The 15,749-nt window shown below is 39.1% G+C and overlaps 1 protein-coding gene across 1 annotated transcript in view; it reads right to left on the bottom strand.

Annotated features, from left to right (window-relative positions):
• IGSF3 (immunoglobulin superfamily member 3) overlaps positions 1 to 12,425 on the bottom strand; it is a 113,828-nt gene extending 101,403 nt beyond the window's left edge. The window contains exons 1-2 of the mRNA XM_081327114.1: positions 12,315 to 12,425; positions 10,842 to 11,559 (exon numbers count right to left, since the gene is read on the bottom strand). Coding sequence (XP_081183240.1) covers positions 10,842 to 10,914 — 73 coding nt within the window. The 5' untranslated portion in view covers positions 10,915 to 11,559; positions 12,315 to 12,425. The remainder of the gene's footprint in view (positions 1 to 10,841; positions 11,560 to 12,314) is intronic.
• Positions 12,426 to 15,749: the final 3,324 nt, after the last annotated feature.

Here is a 15,749-nt window from a genome sequence, read left to right as displayed (position 1 = left end):
TTTTCTTCTTGTTTAGGCAACATTTTCATTTTCTAAGAGAGGTCTTCTTAACAAGGTTACTAATCATCATGGTATTCTTCTGTAATCCACATTCAAGGTAAACTCTAGGTGACAAATAGAAGTCTTCATCTCCAACTGTGTGAAGTAGAATCAGTTTGATAAACTGGATGAACAGTACTGTATAAAATAAGGCTTAATACTGTAGGGGTTAAAAAAAAGATAAGCAACTACACAAGCCAATGTCTTTGGTTGTGGCAGCCAGGTCTGAATATACTTCCAAATCCTTGGGCACACTTTTTAAGGGGGTCCTCTGCATATTCCTATCCTAACCTCAGAATTACATTGGATGAGAAATGTACCATTTTAGGTTATCATGCAATGTGTTACCCCCAAGGTGAAACGAAGAGATCAAATAAAATCAGAGATGTCAAACTCATTTTTTAATCCCATTTATATCCCGCCCTTCTCCAAAGACTCAGGGCGGCTTACAATTTAAAGCACAAATCAATGTGCTTAGCAATAGCCTTCATTCTATGTATATGCCTGCTTATTAGGGCTTCCCCCCCCCAAGCGGCATTATTACAAAGTCAGCTTATTGCCCCCAACAATCTGGGTCCTCATTTTACCTACCTCGGAAGGATGGAAGGCTGAGTCAACCTTGAGCCTGGTGGGATGCGAACCTGCACTAATTGCAGGCAGCTGGTGTTACTTAAGGAGGCATTAGCCCACTGCTCCACCAAGGCTCCTAGTTACAATAGAAAAGATATTTCTTCAGTTTTCAAACTCCAGATTTAGCCCACTGCTCCACCAAGGCTCTTGTGTTAGGTGAACAGTGAAAACTTTGAATTGAAAGCCAGTGATTGACAGAAGAGAGAATGATATGGAATTAAGTAAACAAATTCTACCTATTTCCTTGAATGCGTGCTTCATTTTTCACCTTGCCTCTATTACTAAGAGACTTCCTCACAGGACAGCTATGACTTCCTACTCATTGGTAGTGGAATCTCTAAAGTAAAGATTACATACGACGTGCCAGCTCCCCATTTGAGAAACAACCTGGCAGAAATAGTGCTCTTGAATCAACAGATTCATGAGGAATTTCTACAGATAGTCTGCTTCTGTACATGGAAGCAGCTGACATTTTTGCATCTATCTCAGTGGGTTAGGATGCTGAGCTTGTCAATCAGAAGGTCGGCAGTTTGGCGGGTCGAATCCCGAGTGCCGCATAACAGAGTGAGCGCCTCTGTTACTTGTCCCAGCTTCTGCCAACCTAGCGGTTCGAAAGCACGTAAAAATGCAAGTAGAAAAGTAGGGACCACTACAGTGGGAAGGTACTGAGCAAATCATTCCCCCACAAAGCATCCCCCATTATATACCCTTAAATACCAAAAAGTTCTAGTTCTGACTCAACTGTCCATAAACCATTCTTTCAGAAGAACGATTTTCTTCTTCAATCTTAACAATTACTTGGAGATGTTTTTTCCTGTATTCCTGGAGTGGTTCCAGGTGATGGCTGTTACTATTCCCAATCTTCTCCATATGAAAATTATGTCTCTGACTGGGGATCAGTGGAGACCAAGAGTTATGAAGTGGTTTCATGACCCTTTTCAGACTAATTGGGATGAATGACATTTTAAGGTCCTTAGATCTTTTCTTCTGAGCAGATCATATGTTTCTAGAATCTGCTTAGTGAAAAATTTACTGTGATAAGGAGAGCCAAAGTTTTTGAGATTTATACAGGGCTGTTCCAGATTAGCCCAAGAAGTTTAATGAGGTGCTAGGGACACAATTACTTTTTCACATTCCTGTGTCATATAATAAATATATTTTGTTTATGAGGTAAATAAAACAAGCATTATACTTTAGTATTATTTATTCACACATACACCATTTTTTTTTAAATTTTTTATTAAATTTATTGTTTAAAAACATTGGACACAGTACCAGCGGGCTGACAAACCTTTTTGTCTACAATGTTCAATATATATATATACATGTATATATGTACATCAAAGATACACTTAAAGACACTTACGTTACAAATCAGTGAAATAACAGAATATTTAAGACAATGAGCTAGTCTGTAAAACCTATTAAAGACCTTTCTTTTTATCCCTCCAAAGATACAATTTGTTCCAAATTCTATAATAGTCTGATTGATCTTTATTCTTTAGTTCCAAAGTTAGTTTGTCCATTTCTGCGCAATCCCAAATTTTCCTAATAACCTCTTTTTTCCTGGGATCTCATTCTTTTTCCATTTTTGCGCAAATGACATTCTAGCTGCTGTGATAATATGGATCGTTAAATATAGCACATCTTTAGGATATTTCTCTTTCGTAATTCCCAACAAGAAAAGTTCTGGACTAAACTCAATATCTTGTTTTAATATTTCTTTCAGCCAAATCCAAATCATTCTCCAAAATTTTTGTGTTTTACTGCAAGACCACCACGTATGGAAGTATGTGCCTATCTCTTCAGAGCACTTCCAACATTTGGGAGATGCTGTTGTATGCATTTTACACATACACCATTTATATGCCAATAAGTTCCACTTGAATTTCTGATAACAGTGGCAAAAGATGCAAACACTTAGAAGACTGGAAAGGGACAGGCCTTTTGTAATGGAATTGTATTTGCATTCAAACTATTTTCTTTTTTAAAAAAAAAATTAAAAAGTATTCAAACATAAAATGCTTGAAGTTGTTAAAAAACATCAACTATTATATAGAAACAAGAAAAAGAAGCACTCTGAGAATGTCAATATCAATTCATGAAAAAATAACCGCTAATGCATTTATGTGCCCAGTATTAGACAATGTCTCACAGCCTAACAATCCATTACTGTTAAAAAGAACAAACCAAAAAAATCTAGCTTGCTGGAAATATATTCATATTTTCCATTGAAACATAGACAGATAGATAGGTAGATAGATAGATATAGATATATATATCAATCACTTTATACAGAAGTAAAATATTTATAGAATATTTTTTAAACACATTTTAATATTAAAAGATGCTTTCAATCATACATAAAAAGGGGTTTGTAGGTAGCATAATCTGTATTGAACTAACCTTACTTACATAAAAATATAACCAGGAGACTCCAAAATAATTTTATGTCTGTTTTAATATTGTACTATACACCAAGGGTCCCCCAACCACCGGGCTGCAGGTCGCTATCAGGGCGCACCCCGTTTGAACAGCATGGGCGCACAACTCCACTTGTGTAAGTTGGCAGGCCCTTGCTCAGCCCTGCTATTCACACAGAACCATCCCCTCTGCCCTCCCACTGGTCCGCCAAGCCAGAAAGATGGGGGACTGCTACTGTACAGTATTGTCATTTTTATTGTTATTGTTAAAATAATAAAAGGTACATCGTACCAAGTATCTCTTTCCTTTTTCATACTGTACACTTTTTCATACTTTTCTTACTTCTGTGACATTGCAGTTTAATGTTCTTTTTCTTCCTAGCATTTTTTTTAAATTAAATTAATTTTTATCCTACCTTTATTATTTTTATAAAAAATTCAAGGCAGTGAACATAGCTAATACTCCTTCTTCCTATTTTCTCCACAACCACTCTGTGAGATAGGTTGGGCTGAGAGAGAGAGAGACTGACTCAAAGTTACCCAGCCAACTTTCACGCCTAAGGTGGGACTAAAACTTACAGTCTCCTGGTTTCTAGCCTGATGAGTTAAATATCAGAGCAAACTAGCTATCTTAATTTAATGTATATTAAGTTTCATTTAATTTATCCAGATTACATGAATTGTTTCTTTTACAATTAGAGAAGGTTTCATTAGCCACACAGTTACAAATGATGTAAATGCCACATCATTTGAAAAGCCAAATCTTATTTCATACACAGTTTGTGGATGTCACCAGCACTATCTGGAACACTTTGTACCCTCTTGTTAGTTTTTTAAAATTATATTTTTCTACGTCAATAATCCATTATTTCTGTAATATTAACAAGATTTCCCTTAAAGCAATCTTGCAGCTATAGCAAATTGAAATACAGGATCCACCCGCATAGAGTGAAGATTACCCTATATCCATATACAGTAGAAGATCCATATGGCAACAAGCTTCATTGAAAAATATCAAACATTGATTCTTTTTCCCCCCTGTACATTTAAAGTTGTTTTTATAAAGCACCACTTCATTTTCGATGTAAATTCATCCTTTATCACTTGGTGGACAATAACATTATTTTGTAATATTTATTTAAATACCACCCATCTCTTTTAAAGTTGATCAAAGATGCAGCACGGGTCTCACATATTTAAACCACATCAACTGAGATGAGTTCAAAATTTTCCATAAAGATTTTGGTAGAGCAATAATTGTTATAGCATAATTGATTCTGGGAATTCACGGGACTTGTGCTGCAAGATACAGTAGTGGGCACATAGACTAGCTGCTTGTCTGAAAGGATTTAGGTAATTCACAGAGGAAAAGTATGCCAATAGCTTTTCCGAACTATTATGTCTCTTGTTTCTGGGACAACTGCATTATTTGTCCTGGGAACAATAATCTGTAAGCAGTATTTTCAGTAACGGCAAGTGTGTTTATAGGCTACAACTTGCAGATCTGGGGACTCAATGTCTTCAAGCACGGATTGCAGATTATGAATATTTGACCTGTTCTTCAATATTATATAACTCCTATTCCAGCTTAGATTGTTTCAATATGAAATTAAGCAACATATTCATATTGTATAATATATTAAGCAATGCTTAGTACAAGGTTGACTCAGCCTTCCATCCTTCCGAGGTAGGTAAAATGAGGACCCAGATTGTTGGGGGCAATAAGCTGACTTTGTAATAATACCGCTGGGGGGGGGGCGAAAGCCCTAATAAGCAGGCATATACATAGAATGAAGGCTATTGCTAAGCACATTGTGCTTTAGATTGTAAGCCGCCCTGAGTCTTCGGAGAAAGGCGGGATATAAATGGGATTAAAATAAATAAAAAAAATAAAAAAATATTCAGACTAGTTAGGAAATAATTTAAGCGGTAAACTTATAGAACCATGAAACTTCTTTTCAAATCTCATTGCTCTTCCCAGGGTAACCAATCCGGTTCAGGCAAGATGTTTTCCTAAGGGTCAGTCCAGCTGACAGTAGGTCTCCTCACAAAATATTGGTAATGTATTTGCAATATTTAATGCTAGCTTTTGTAGGATGTAAACAAGAGTAAAAAGATCTTAGGACTTAACAGATATTATGAACAGTATACGCTGAAACAATATTCTAGCACTTCACTGTTCAGCGAAAAGAAGCTACAAAAGAGTATATTACATTATGTTATATTATAGTACTTCATAGCCCCACACTATCCTATCATTATTTCAATCCAAACTAATTTGATTATATTCATATAAATACATGATTGATCACATACATGCATACATTTAACTTCGTTACTCTCTCCTGCTCACAGAAACAAGTACAGCAACAGCTTATTCTTAACTGAAAGGCATGCAGTCGATCAAGATGGCTCTCAAGTGTTTTTCAACCGAGACTGATGGTCCACCACACTTGGCTTTCTCTTTTCTCACATGCTTTGCTAGCTAGTTTTTCTATTTCTCAGATTATTTTTTATCCTAAATTCTTTATGTAGTGTTTTGATGATTAACAGCACTTTTCTTTATAAGGAAAATGAGTATAGAATTCCCAGCATTTGCATTACTTTTCTTTAGATCAGAATGGGTTTCTCTAAATATAGCCCTCCAAATTTTGTTGGACTGCAGCTTTCACCATACTTCAAGACTGCTAATGCGGGATAGAACTGATGAGCACCAAAATTCAACAGGTTACAGATCTGCTATAGATTATAGCATCAATCATCCAGTACTACCCTTTAATCCTACTGTGGAACTAATTAAGCTTCCGTATAAATGTTTTACTTGCATCCATGTCCACATCCAAAGCTGCAGGAACAGAATGCAAGAAACAAAGCATATGTAAACCTATGGCTTAACTTAATTTTGTATTTTGTCTCTTCATATGTACATAAAAGCTGAATGAGTAAAGGAATGAGATGCCTAATTTCTTTTAGAACTCTGATTTGCATATTTTAATATTAATTTTACAGTACTATCCTTGAATACGTTTCAGACAAACAACATTTTGAGAATCTTTTCAACTTTATTCACTAGGCTTGTAATCTTAAGAGCTGAATATTTTGACAAAAAAATGGCCAAATCAGCAATATCATGAAAAAAGAAATATTCTTTAAACTTCCAATACTTTTCAGAGGAACATCAACCTCAGTTTTGCCTTAAGAAACATTTGTTCTTCTTCCCTATATCTGATAAACTTTTACTCTTACCTAGAAAGAACAAAGGCATAGAAGCACAAAGGGAACAAGATACCAGTGCAAAGATAAGAGTCAAAACACACACCCAGATTATTACAAAGGGCTTTTAGCAATTTAGAGAAGAAAACCAGTCACATACTGTTGCAATTCAGGCTAGGTAATTTATTTATTTATTTATTTATTTGTTTTTATAAACCGCCCTTCTCCCGAGGGACTCGGGGCGGTGTACAGAGTAAGGTAGGTAAACATAATGAAACAATACTGAAAAAAACAATAGTCAAAACAAACTGGGACCCCAATTAGAGCTCTCAGGCCAGGCCGGACTGCTGGAAAAGGTAAGTTTTTAAGTCGCGCCGGAAGGTGCGGAGGTCGGGGGCCATCCGGATTTCAGTTGGTAAGCAGTTCCAGAGGGCTGGCGCACCCACTGAGAATGCCTTGGGGCCATATATAGTTTTGGTGACAAGAAGCAGGTCAATCATGATACAGCGGTTGTGTCTGGGAAATTTATGCTTCTCCCAAAAAATGTAGAAATCTTACATAAGAAAGAGGAAAATAAATTTGCAACCTTAATTTTTGGTAACACCTTGAGTGTGCCTTGTGCCACAGAGATTATGTCAGAATGCATTAAATTACTTTTAGGTTTGTCACCTTTCCTTTCCAGGACGTTGGTTTTTTTTTATATAATTTATACAAATATGCAGTGGCAGTCAACAGAATACATCTTCTGAAACCTCTGTCCTGAAACATTCTTATTTCTGATCATCATCTTTTCAGACAGAATAGTATTTCTATTTTCTAAAAAGCTCAAATCGCTACTTTTCTGCACGTAAGTACAAATAGGCTTTTCTCAAGACTTTATTCAACCTGCATATTATCACGGAAAACAGCAAGAATTCAGACATAAGATCTGAAATTGCCTGTGAAAGCTATTCTTATACTTAATGGAGAACCAAGTAACAATAATCTCATAAACATCTAATAGTAGACAGTTTCAACTGTGGTAGGCATGCTGAAACCTCATGAACGCTTGTCAACCTTAAAACTCTTTTTCCAGTGATTTCAAGGCCTCTTCAATGAAGCTGTTGGACATTTGAAACAAATTAATGGTGCAGTACCCAGTTACAAGTTGTATCCTAAAAATAATGAAAACTCAATATAAGTTTCCCAGAAACAGAAATTGTTGTGTATGTGCATGTTGGATATTTCTGAGTATATATAGAAACTCTGGCTAAGGGTTCTGCTATCTCTTCTAAAAAATATTTTTGAGTTCTCCTCCCATATCTATTTGCCAAAATTTGAAAAAATATAAGATTTATTATGGGTTCTGCATTTTTGCAGAGTTACCAATTGTGAGGAGACAATGATCTGACCAATATAAGTTTTTAATCCAACTCTCCATATTCCAGGTCCTATAAATTGGCACTATTTATTAAGGGTCAGTGAAGCAGCTATTGACACAGTTCTGTGAGAAACGGATAGAAAGATTATGCATATAAATTCAGAGAATCCCCACAGTTTACGCTATATTTTATAAATATAGTGTTAGCCACTGGCGGGAGCCTCAGGAAATGCAGAAACTACTCATAATCCAAGAAGAAAATGAATCCTCTAACTTTAAGCTTATTGTGCTTTATTTTCTATATATTACTCCACATGTATTAGTATCACTCTCTCTGTTATGGGAAGAAGTCAATCTTAGAAACACATGTAGGCCTAGTGGTGCCTGACAGAGACATTTAGTGTGTCATTACTATGCAAGGATTATTTATAATATTATATCCCATTTCTCCCCATTATATACTCAGTATGATGAAGTGCCACTTTCTTAAAGCCTTGGAATTGAAGCACTGCTGTGCCAGCAAAAGAAAATCAGCAGTATCCTCTGTAAAACACCCACATGCCAGATGAGACTTTTCAATCCACTGCACTATGGGGAACAAGAGGGAAGAGCTGCAATTTCCCCATAATTACACCATCATCTTTCATTGCTTTCAGAACTCACAATTTCACTTCCAATTTAGAGAGGCTTACGAAAACATAAGCAAATATTATAATTGGTTTTATGGCCATTTTTCTAAATTCTATGAGATGGAATTAACACTCTGGACAAAGTCATCTTTCTGAATTATTAGAATATTCAAGCCACAGAACAAGTTAAAGTTTTGATTTCATATTATGCCATCTTCTCTCTTTAAGAAAGCAAATCAAATTCATCCCAACTCTTCAAGTTTTCTGGGGACATGAACACAGCAAGTCCTTCAGACCACATGAAATCCTTTTATAAATTATGTCATCAGTGTTAATATGCTGACTGAAGATGTCTGAAGAATTAGATACCCTTCACAGAGATTATTTCCTATATCTGCCCTATATAGATCACCATCATTTTTTTATCAAGTTGAAGGAACTAAGATTTACCAACGTACTTTAATGTAGCCATGCAATTTGCTATTCAAGAGGGACAGTTAATTTAAACTGAACTACAGTTCTCTTAAAAGATGCTTAAAAGACTGACAAAGTTGAAACTAATTTATATTTGTCTTTTGTTTTAAAGCCATTGCCAGAACCCTGAATTTTCTGATCATTTGAAAAGCTAGGAAGGTCTTTAGTAATACAGAGCCCTCTACTGTTTTGCTGTAACACCAGCATTAAGGACAGAACAAGTATCTGCCATTAGACTGCATTGGTTATGATAATACTGTTCTTAAACCAGAAAGATTTAATGTTCAAACTTACTGTATTTGTTTAATAAACAACTCTGATTTATTCATGTCATTTTTCAGAATACAATAGACTTGTCTGCAGTCTACAACTTTAGGAAAACATTACAGCACTGGAATGTAAGATTGTTTTACTCTTTAATAAAAATAAGCCTAAAGATTGTGGCTCAAGCAGAACATTTGTTGAATATTATTCATTTTTATAGCAATATAGCAATAATAATGCAATTATTTCCACAAGATTAAAATTCCCTACCACGCAGAACCAAAGAGGCTTCTTGGATGAGAAGCAAAACATTTTCAAGGAAAAAACCAAGAAACTCTAGTTGCCTTTTGAAAAAACGCCTTTGGGACAACCATGACCTAGATGATTAAGAGTCTCAACAGACATATTCCCACAAGAGTTTACCAGCTCACATAGGCATCTATAATACTAGACAAGGAAGGACATATGATGAGATGTACATTGCAACATTATGATGCAAACCCTGTAACACTGTGCAAGTCTAGGAGGGTAGGATTTGCATTGTGATGTTACTGTGCGTGTGTCAGAATTTGTACCTATCATCATCTTTAGTCACTTATACCCAGTATGTAATAAATTGGGTTGAGCAGTTTAGGAAACAAATCACTACTCATAAAACAATTTCTTAAAACAAGTTCACCAATTGCACAGTAGTTACTAGATTTATTCAGAAGGAATTTTTCAATGCTTTATTGGTGGGACTTTCATTATCTGCATTTTGCTATATCCATTTTTATTCAACAAACCACTTGTATCTAGTTGGAACACTATGTACATGAACTTTGGAAAATGTGGGTGTAATTTTTTTCCACCACTTATACTGCCTCCATAAAGTAAATATAAGGGCAAGTCTATCTCTTGGCCATAAAAATTCTGATACTTTATAGAACTACATGAACTATCACTTTGTCCATTTTCAAGATATGCAATTCTTTAAAACACTTGACAACAACACTACAAATCACTTGATGGCAGGCAGAGACTGCCGTACTGAGTATTCAGATAACATTCTCCTAGTTTTAATTTAGCCAGATCTCTACCTTTTTGCAAAAAGTAAAGCGTAGCTTTTTTTTCTTCAGAAACAAAGGCTACAATGCTACACACTTTTACCTGGAAGTAAACATTACAGAAATTAGCAGAACTTTCCTTTGGATAAGATTTTTAGCACTTTAAAGATTAAATATATATCATAATATACATTTATGGCATACATTTCGTGCATCTAGCATCTTGTCCAGCAGTCTTTATGCCATAGCTAATATTGGGTTTTACTATTTTGCAAGATACTTAGTTGTTCTCACTGAAAAAAATATACTGACAAGCCACATTAGCATGACCCCCCCAAAAAACTAGCTTCAACAATCTCATGTCTTGTGTTTCATTTCTATAATTGTTTTCAAACATAAGGTGGTACTTCTTACCTCCTAAATGCACTGCTAGCTGAATTTGCAGCTGATCCTGATATCAGACACCCAGATTCAAAAGCCAGACAGAAATCTGTTTGAGGCACAGCAGAAAAGGCCAAGACACTGCTTTCAATACCCTCACCAAACTTTATATCCTTGCCCAGAAAGAGTTACAGAACACTGTACCAGCTATAATCTCATTAAATCCATTGTGTTAAATAAGTTCCTTTTCTTCCTCTTATTCCAGCATCATCCCAATAATAGAAAATTGTTCAATCACATAAGAAAACACAGTTGGGGAAAAAAAACCCTAATGATGAGTTAAAACCTGCCAGATTTTTGACAGAGATAAGCAGTTTCTTACCCAGAAGCATGAGAGATGTCAGCTCCAGCAGAAGGTACCTCATCTTCGTAGCAAAGAGAAGATAAAAAGGCATCACTCTTTCCCACTAGCACTCTTCCTTATTCTTTTATCTTCTGCTGTCAAAAATACCAACTGATTTATATTTCCAAAGAGAAATATTCTGGTATAGTAGAAAGACAGGAAACAGGACTAAAAAGGAGGAAAAATCAGTGAAGTCCAGGCTCAGTGGAAGATGCAGAACTGTCTTCAGAGGCTAAATCTTTGTTCCAAAAAAAAGACTCCTTTGCCTTTCTAAATCCTGACACATTACGTTTTACTTTTTATTTTTCCCTCTACAGCACCTTTTGGCATGCACCTCCCTTTCTTGATCTGTCCTCCTGGAAACAAGAAAAGTGCACAAAATGCGTTTCGTCTATTCCACTTTACAAGACAGAGTAGCCTCTCAGCTCAGGCGGTGCTTGATAAAAACTAGACGGATTAAGCAAGTTCTTTTGACATTTTTTGGGAAGTCCCCAGAGGATCAATCCTTGCATACAGGAATTGGAGTCTTGGCAATTTTCCTTCAGGGGAGAGGCACAGCAAGGTCCGATAACTAAAGCTGGAAAGATCTTTTCGCAAATAAGGGGCAAATAAGCAACCAAAAGATGCCACTTCAGCTGCTGGTTGTCTTCAGTCTGGATGCCTTTCTTAGCTGCCAAGAGTTGACATCTGCTTCTTCCTAAGAAAGGAAGGGGGGGTTGGAAAGAGAGATGAAAACTTATACAGCAGAGGAAAAGAATAAAACGGAACTCTTGCTATGGATTTTCCTTCTTCGGGGCCGCGAATGCAGAGATTTGAAAGGGACGGTCGAGGCAACTGGAGAAACGGAGCTCAGCAGAGCGACGGCCCTCCCTCCCTCTCTCTCTCCCACCCCAAGAGCATCAGCATAACGAGGAAAGACCAGCCCGCTATTGTTTCAACCTCTTACTCAAGAGAGCCGCCTCCCATTTTCCTCAAACTGGAGAGAAGGGTTTTTAACAGGGCGCCCTCTGCAAGAACGGATGGTCGGCAAGAGCAGGGGCGGAGGTGGGAGTCTGGGACCAAGCCGGGGGGGAGAAAAAACGCCAGAGGAGCAAACAAGACGCAGTGAACTGCCCCGAGATGACATCTGCCGGGAGTCCGGCAGATTGCGAAGCCCGCGGGGTGCCCTCCGAAGCCCCCAGCGCATCCAGAAGACCGCACCAAGGGGGGGGGGGAAGAAAGAAACCAAACACGCGTCGTCCGGGCTAAAGCTTCGCCACTTATCCCGAGAAACCCGATTGTTCGCTCTCCCCGGCGACTCCCTTCCCCACGGCTTCGCCACTCCACGTGCCCTGCTTTCTTTTTGCTTTTCGCCCCTCGCAGCGGCCAGCCAAGACTTGGCCGGCAACGGCGGCTGCCGCCCTGCCGCCTTTTTCCGCTCCTCGCCCCGCGCTTGGCGCTACTTCAACTAACCTGTCCGCTCTGGGTTCCTCCCCTCACGCCGCCGCCGCCGCCGCCTTCTCCTCCTCCTCGGCGTCTCCGCTCCGGCTTCATTCTCTAGTCAACGCTGCTGCAAGGGGGTGCAGAGCGTTTCCTCCCGGCTTGGAAGCTCCGCCTCCTCAGTTACCTCCCTGTTGCTGCCCTTTTTCCCCGGCGCCCGCCTCCCGTTTCTCCCTCGCCTTTCTTTCCCTTTTCTTTGTACCTTTCGCGTTCGCCGTTTCCTCCGGCGAAGTAAGAAAAACTGCAGACCAGAGAAGGGAGGGAGCGGGAGAAGGCCTTTTCGGACGGGCCGCTAAAGAGAAGTTTGGGGACTATGCCGTTCGGGCTGTGGAGCAGGCTTATTTTGCAATCCCAGCCTTCTTTTCCGACGAGGCGGCGAAGAAAGTCAAAACGGGGCTGGTGCGGGCTCCCTTTGAATCGTTTAAATCAGGGGGTCTTCAAACTTGGCCCTTTTAGGACTTGTGGACTTCAACTCCCAGAATTCCTCAGCCAGCAAAGGAATTCTGGGAGTTGAAGTCCACAAGTCCTAAAAGGGCCATGTCTGAAGACCCCCTGGTTTAAATCGTTGCGATCCTGCAAAAGCTAAGCCTTGCTGCGCGTCCGCAGAGTTAGATCAGCCTAAAGCGTTGGGCTGCTGGATGTTTATGAATCGTTACTCAATGGGGAATTTATCGAAGGGTGGCACTGAAAACCGACTTGTGTTTACCGTGCCACAAGTTTTAGAGAGCAAACGCTCAGCGCTTGGCACAAATGTTTCCGTGCGTCTAAGAGCAAACAAAATGCAATGCCTGTATATAATTAATGCAGCTGTGATGTTGGAGCAAACCCAATCGGCTGCTTCGGTCTAGAATAGATTGAAGATTAAAACCATAATATCCAAAGTTTGCAGAAGATGTAGCCAACGTGGAAAACTCTAAGTATGCAGTTTTAAACACTTTAAAGAAGAAAGAGACGGATAACGTTTGCCAGAGGCGTTTGTTTCGTCTTTACGCTTTAAAAGCAATACAATATATTTTCAATGCATTGTTGCATGTTGCAAAGGTGACGGTATATATATAAACATGTTGCAGCAGGACCCGGAAAACGGCAGAAGCTTCCTTCTCTGTTTCTGTTTGCAAGGCAATTTGCAAGGAAGTGAAAATGGGCAATTCTGCGTGTTATTAATGAACAGACTTAATGTTGTGCTTTAATCCATTAAGCATACCGCGCACGTTTTTTTTTAACCAAATGTGTTTTGATTCATTTTAGTTTAATGCTGTAGGAGAGACTGTACTTTATAGATTGGGAGGAGGGGGGAAAGAAAATCACTGCTCCATGATGCAAATAAAACATATCTTACTTTGACTTAGCAATTTGGCACTAGTCTTTTTCTTCTCCTTCTGACCTTTGCTCACTTATAGACTTTATAACCTGACTAAATAATGTTGAACCTACATAGAGAAGGGATGGGCTGTGTAGAAATGCACAAAATTGGGATTTTCTCAATATTTCTAAGAAAAACAGCTTGCACCCTCCATTACTCATCTATTCCCAAGCTTCATGATTCAGCTTACAAAAGACAAGTTGAAACAGATGACATGAAAGGGAAATTAACAGTGAACTTCATTGCCTTCATTTATGGGCTGGATTTATATATTGTGCTAGGCTAGGTAGTAATATGTTTGTTTGATTCTTTGTAATGCAGCCCCCACCTCACTAAACCCTTGGTATAGCCTGCCAATCTGCCCAAATTTTGTTGCTAAACTTTACTTTTTAATGTGATAAAGATCCATAAATATATATAGAACAATCTAAATTGTATTGTATTCTGTTTAAGTGAAATGAAATTTATTTTTTGTCCATTCTCAGCTCACTTTCCCTAGAGTAGGGATAGGCAACCTTGGATCTTTTATGACTCGTGGACTTCAACTCCCAGAATTCCTGAGGCTGGCTCAGGAATTCTGGGAGTTGAAGTCCACGAGTCATAAAAGAGCCAAGGTTGCCTACCCCTGCCCTAAACCAATTGTTTAGATTGCAGCCCTTGACACAGTTCTTCTCCAGAAATAGTACACTCTTGCTTTATGAGTTAGCAAGAAGCATAAAACCACCAGCAATAAGTTAATAAGCACCAATTTAAAATATGTAGCTTATTAGGATAAGTAAATCAATTCAGTTTTGAAACTGCTAGTGCTGGTTTTTTTTCCTCTTCAGATTGTCAGCAGTATAAATCCCTGCCTCCCAAAACAAAATAAAGATTTCTTGAGTAGGAGAATAGTTGTTTTCAGTGAGAGTAGTTGTTTATCTGAGCTTTCAGAGCAGAAGAGCTGTTTGTGTTAAATACAGGAATATGTATTTTCTTTTGAGGATGAACAAAGCAATTTGAAATGCATCAGATACTCATGTAGTCATGGAGTGTTTTAGCAATATGTTTTATTCAGCAACCCCAATTTTTCACCATTTCTATTTATTTTTTCAGAATTGATACCGATTTCAGACTAGGATAGGAAGGAAGAGGAAGGTTAAAGAATATTTGTGTTGTAAGGGATTTTTAAGGGAATGATGGAAGCTCCAACCAGGAAGGGTTTCTAATTCTAACATTTGATAATATTGCTACCTTATTTATACACTGAACTCTGGTAAGTAATTGTCATGGCCCCATTGGAGCCCAGTTCGGAGAAGGGAGTTGGAACTGGGACTATCTGACAGAGATGGCATGTCTCCCTTGCCATATTTGGAGAGGCCAGAGGCTGAGGATGATGCTGTCCCACTCCCCCCAGTCATTGTGGGAGGTGGTCAACCAGAGGAGAACTGCCTGCCTTCACAGACATGGGGGAGGATCGGTTGCTGACAGGCAGTGGTGCAGATCTCCCCTGATGAAAAACAGATGCCTCCTCCACTCAATCCAAGGGCAGGGAGAGCTGAACGTAGCAAGCTCGGAGAAGGGCTGCAAGGCTACTAGGGAGAAGGTTGCCCCATCCTTTCTGACAAGGAACACCTGGAGTGGGGTGACTTAACGAGAAGCCGTGGGGAGTTAGCCTTTGCCAGAAACAACAGTTTGTTTTGGATTCGCCTGTTGCCTTGCCTAGCCACGGGGACCGCCTTCTGCCTTTTGTCTTGGACTTTGCCCATGTCTTGTGGACTGCTGTTTCCTCTTTGCTTTGCCTTTGGAACTGCCTCTTGCCTTGGACCTTGCCTTTGCCCTGAGGACTGACATTTGTCTTGTGCCTGAATTTTGCCTTGTGGACTCACTCAGCCAGCTGGATTGGACTTGGAACCCTGGATGTTGCCCTGTGAGCGTGCTCCTACTCTGTGGACTGTATCAGTGGCGTAGCGTGGGTTGTCAGCACCCGGGGCAAGGCAAGCACCGCACCGCACGCCTGGCACCCCCCCCCTCCACAGTGGGCGGCGACCCGGCGGCTTGGATCGGAT

This window comes from Vipera berus (genome assembly GCF_964194415.1).
Source record: "Vipera berus genome assembly, chromosome: 4".
Classification (NCBI taxonomy): domain Eukaryota; kingdom Metazoa; phylum Chordata; class Lepidosauria; order Squamata; family Viperidae; genus Vipera; species Vipera berus.
This window is presented reverse-complemented; position numbering and strand designations above follow the sequence as displayed.